This window comes from Penaeus japonicus, unplaced genomic scaffold (genome assembly GCF_977035675.1).
Source record: "Penaeus japonicus unplaced genomic scaffold, GWHDUDI00000001_assembly GWHDUDI00000025, whole genome shotgun sequence".
In the NCBI taxonomy this organism is placed as follows: domain Eukaryota; kingdom Metazoa; phylum Arthropoda; class Malacostraca; order Decapoda; family Penaeidae; genus Penaeus; species Penaeus japonicus.
In genome coordinates, this window is record NW_028234427.1 from 2,601,935 (window position 1) to 2,606,934 (window position 5,000).

At 57.7% G+C, this 5,000-nt stretch overlaps 1 protein-coding gene across 1 annotated transcript in view; it reads left to right on the forward strand.

Annotated features, from left to right (window-relative positions):
- Positions 1-1,238: 1,238 nt before the first annotated feature.
- LOC147468868 (uncharacterized) overlaps positions 1,239-5,000 on the forward strand; it is a 4,572-nt gene continuing 810 nt past the window's right edge. The window contains 4 exon segments of the mRNA XM_086551239.1: positions 1,239-1,258; positions 1,314-1,992; positions 2,024-2,076; positions 2,141-5,000. The exon segment at positions 2,141-5,000 is cut by the window's right edge and continues 810 nt beyond it. Coding sequence (XP_086407365.1) covers positions 1,239-1,258; positions 1,314-1,992; positions 2,024-2,076; positions 2,141-3,563 — 2,175 coding nt within the window. The 3' untranslated portion in view covers positions 3,564-5,000.

A 5,000-nucleotide genomic window follows, 5' to 3' on the forward strand; every position in this document is an offset into this window, starting at 1 on the left:
TTTTCTGTTTTTTTAAATCCTATCTTTTTATCTTTACTGTATATTGCTTCGTATCCACATACTACCAAACACATAATTATGTCCCCTCAGTTTCCTTCCCTCCCTTCCTCTACCTTTCTCCCTTCCTCTCCTTATCTCCTTCCTTACCTTTCTCCTCTGGTCCATTCTCTGCCCAGTGCCTCTCCCTGGATTAGATATCCGGCCCTTTGTGAGGGGGAGGGCAAAATTGCGGTATTGTGAGGGAGGTTAGAGTGGGGCGAAAGCTGGAGAGAGAGGTGTGAGAGGAGAGAGGGGAAGACGAGAGGGAGAGAGAGAGAGGAGAGGGTATGAGTGAGTGGATGCAGAGAGGTGTCCCGTGTGTGGGAGAGAGTCAAGCCAAGGCCGTGCTGAGGACGTGTGAGTGTTGGACATACGTCTAGTCAATTTCCTGGTCCTTGCAGAAACGCGAAAGTTTTTAGCGGCCGATTAGAAAGAGGCTGCGTGTCTTCTTTGTTAATTGTTCGCGAAGGAGAATGTCAAATATTTTTTTGATATTTGATTCACGTATTTACTCCTCTGCAATTTGATTATTTTTATTTTTTATTTATTTATTCTTTTTTCTTATGAAGTATTTAGAATTATTATGTAGTATAGTTATTTGATTTTTTGGCTGGTTGGTAAATGGGCTGCCCTCCGTTGGAGGTGTCGCCGATGGAGTGAGTTCCAGGGGTGGAGGGGCGACCGCAAGGGTGAAGAAGGGAACCAAGGAGGCGCGCGCTCGGGCCACGAGGGGAAGGCGAAGGCAGGAGGCGGGGCGGCGTGATAGGCGGGGGCGGCAGAGCGGGTGACCCAGGAAACGAGTGGCTAACTATAAAGAGGCGGAAATAAGCCCCCGAGAAAGATTGCTGGACAGAGCGCCGACGAACGTACGAGACCCCTGCCGCCCGGGACAGCCGTCGCTGCCAACGGCCGGGGCCACGCGCCGTTAGAGGGGCGGCCGCCTGGACGGGGGAGCCTACAGTCGAGGACAGGTCCCCACACTCGGACCTCCACGGGATTGGATGAGGGCGGGGGCGTCGTGGCGGAAGGGGAGGCAGGAGGCGGAGGAGGAGAAGGAGAAGGAGAAGGAGAAGGAGAAGGAGAAGGAGGAGGGAGAGGAAAGAGGTGAAGGGTTGGAGGAAGTGGAGAGAGGGAATAGTGAGAGAAGGAGGAGAGGAGAGAAATGGAGAGTTTGGAAGAAGCAGACAAGGAGGCAGGACATGGTGGAGGTCGAGCCCGGGTCAGTTTTCCTGTGGAGGTAGGGGGAGGCCCCGTGCGGATTTTTTGGCGGGCAGGAGGGCCAGGAGTGGATTGGCGTGTGAGGAGGAGGAAGAGGAGGAGGAAGAGGAAGAGGAGGAGGCCGGCGGCGAGAAGGCGGCGGAGGAGGAGGGCCACGAGGAGGACCACGAGGAGAGCCACGAGCACATGGACGTGTCGGAGGACATGGACGCGTCCAAGGAGTCGAACGACCTGGTCGTCGACCACGACTCGGAGACGCCGCTCGAGGTGGACACGAGCCACGAGACGGAGCCCGAGGGTGACGGCGACGCGGACGGCGACGCGGACGGCGACGCGGACGGCGCGACGGAGAGCGTCCTGAGCACCGCCAGGCGGCGCATCTGGGGGGGCGGGTCTGGGACGGGCGGCGGCACGGCGGCGGCCAAGTAGAACCCCAGGCCCGCCGACGACGAGCAGGAGGACAGCGCCATCGACGTGACGGAGACGAGCGCCAGCGAGCCGCCGGACAGCGACGACAAGGACACGGACCTGAACGTGAGCACGGAGTCGACGGAGGCGGAGGCGGAGGGGCGCGCCGAGACCAGCTCCGTGTCCAAGCTCGTGCAGACGGACGAGACGCCCATCAACCTCACGCGGAAGCTCAAGGGCGACCGCAAGCTGCGCAAGGACTGCTACGTCTTCACCGACAACGAGGACGACGACGAGGAGGCGGCCGACATGGAGGAGGAGCGCGACGTTGTGTAGGGGGTGGGGCGCCGCCTGACAGCTGTCGCGCCACGCCCGCACGTCAATGTATCTAAAGTATCAGGGTGAGATGACGTGGCGGGGGAGCTGGTGTGAGAGAGGGGATGGAGGAGGTGAGGCGGGTGCCGCAGCGCGAGAGTGGAATCGCCGCGACGAGGGGGGAGGCCAGGGAGAAGGCCGGCGGTCGGGCGGCGCGGGGCCAGGGCACGCAGACCATCCTGTCCATCACGCAGAGCAACAAGTCCAAGAAGCTCAAGCAGAACCCGACGTGCACGTCCTCGCCCACGCCCACCGCGCAGGCCGCCGCCATCGCCGCCCAGATCAGCCGGCCGGCGCTGCCCATCGACTGGACGCACTCGCCCATCGTGCCCGGCCCCGTCACGCCGCACGCCGTGGCCTTCAGCGACCTCATGACGCTGTCGCATGCGGCGGTGCAGCTGCAGCTCATGGCTCATGCACAAGCACAAGCACAGGCGCAGGCTCAGGCGCAGGCCCAGGCGCAGGCCCAAGCCGAGGCGCAGGCGAGAGCGCAGGCGCAGGTGCTGAAGAGCCTGAAGGTGAGCGAGTCGCTGAGCTTCGTGAACGGCTCGGGCGACACGCTGACCATCAGCCCCATCGCCACGTCGCTGCAGGAGAAGCCGACCAAGGGCACGCACAGCAAGACGGTGGCCAAGGCGCACCACCACTCCAAGGCCAGCGTCAACGGCGGCTCGCACGTGTCGCACGCCAAGAACTCCAGCACCAAGTCGCACGGCAGCCACAAGTCGGCGGGCAGCATCGTCAGCAGCAAGGCCAGCACCAACAGCCACAGCTCGGGGCTGCGGACGACCATCCCGAAGGCGGCCCTGACGGCGTCCCTCAAGATCCCCTCCGTGTCCGTCAGCAAGACCAACGGCACCGCCACCTCCAACTCCGGCGGCGGCGGCGGAAGCAAGAGCGACAAGGACTACCCGGAGAGAACCGGCGACCCGGTCTTCAAGATCACCAACCAGAAGCTGGCCGAGTTCGTGCGGCGGCAGCACCAGCAGCAGAAGCTCAAACAGAACAACAACAACCTCAAGTCGAACTCGAGTGCGACCAACACTACCACCACCACCTCCTCCTCCTCGTCCTCCAACTCCTCCAACTCGACGTCGTCCTCAGCCTCGAACTACATGAACAGCGTCAGTTCCTCGGGCTCCCCGTCGGCCTCCTCCAGTACCACCATTACCAAGAGCTCGGCCTCGCTCCTCGGTTCCTCGTACAAGACGAGCTCGGCCTCCAGCGCGGCGTCGAGCGCCACCTCGCTCAACTGCGCCGTGTCGTCCAAGTCGTGCTCGTCGTCGCAGAGCATCCGGGCCACCAACACCAGCGTGCGCCAGATCCCCAACCCGTCGCTGCTCCGCCAGCAGTCCGAGTCGCGCATCACGGGCGGCCTGTCGGGCCTCGGCATGAGCTCCAGAAAGTCCTCGGAGTCCATCAGCAGGATCGAGAGCCTCACCAGATCCCTGCACGAGAAGATGGCCGCCAACTCGCTGGCCGCCTCGTCCCTCGCCGCCACCATCAACTCGGCGGTCAAGTAGAGCCCTGGGCCCTCCCCTTGCCGGCCTCCTCGACGGCCCCGCGCCCGCCCGCCCGCCCGCCCGCCCGCAAGAGCAAGGCAATTCCAGACACAAGTCGCTGGCTCTGGGGTCCACTTCTCCTCCGGGTCAGTGCGATGGCTCCAGTCGATGTACATACACGTCGCCGAAATGTCGTAGCTACGGGAAAATAAGGACCGGAAGTGATATAAATATTTTCTATATCTGTAGCTACCAATTTGAACAATGCAAAAAACAAAAGAAAGAAATATATATATATATTTAGCATAAGTAAACAAAACCAGCTGAAGTGTCAGCCATATGTGTGTGACAAAAGGGACAAAAAGGTAAATACAAATGATATGGACACAACTGCTAAGTAAAGAACTATTTGAGCTCTGAGTGCCGAGTGTACAAACAAACATAGAAGTATACCGTTATTGAATGAATGGAGAGTGAAGTTCACACAAGACTAAAAATACGAGAGATAAAATAAGTGACGCTATCTCGAGGATCTCTCAGCACACACACACACACACATACGCACACGCACACACGCACGTGCATACACTCACACTCACACACCCCGAATCTCGAGTGCCCCAAAGTGCCCTCTGGTGGTTCAAACTCTCAGTGCCCACACTCGGTGCCATCCAGTGCCCGTGTGACTTGACTCTACCCTCTCTTGTCTCTTCTCGACCCCGACTTATCACGAGAACTCGGCTTGTACAAATATGGAAAACAAATGAAAGGTTCGAGGTGAAGAATAAGAAAAAAAAACGGAGGATTACGAGAAGAGAGAAAGAGAGAGAGAGTGAGGGAGATACAGACACAGTGTGCGTATGTACGACTTTGTGTTGGAAACTTAAACGAAAAAAAAAAAAAAAAAAAAAAAAACACAGGAACACGAACTATGTGTCAGTTACCCAACCTAAAGTGTCTGGATACGAAGTGTGCGTAGAAGAAGAAGAACAACAAAAGGAAACAAAAAGAGCATAAGAAGAAGGAGAAGAAGGAGAGACCGAAGACCGACGTGTTTTCTGGCCATTCCTCGGTCTAACTTGAAGGCGTTTTAGCCTATGGAGGTGCCGGTGTAGTAGTGAAAGAAGGGAGAGGGAGGGGAGGAAGGAAGGAGGGAAGGAAGATGGAGGGAAGGAGGAAAAAGCGAGGCTCGGAAACCAGTGACTAAAAAAAAAAAGGCAACATTAAATGGAGGTTAAGCCCAACAAATGATGAAACGAAAGAGAGAGAGAGAGAGAGAGGGAGAGAAAATAACGAAAAAAAAAGGAAAATAAAAGGTTATTTTCTTGCAACAAAGATAAAGAAGAAGTCGAAAGGCTTACTAGCATAAGGGTCAGCCTTAACCCCTCCCCCTCCCCCTCCCCCTCCCTCCCCCTCACCTTCTCAAGTGCTAAGTGAGAGAGCGAGCCTGAACGGGCG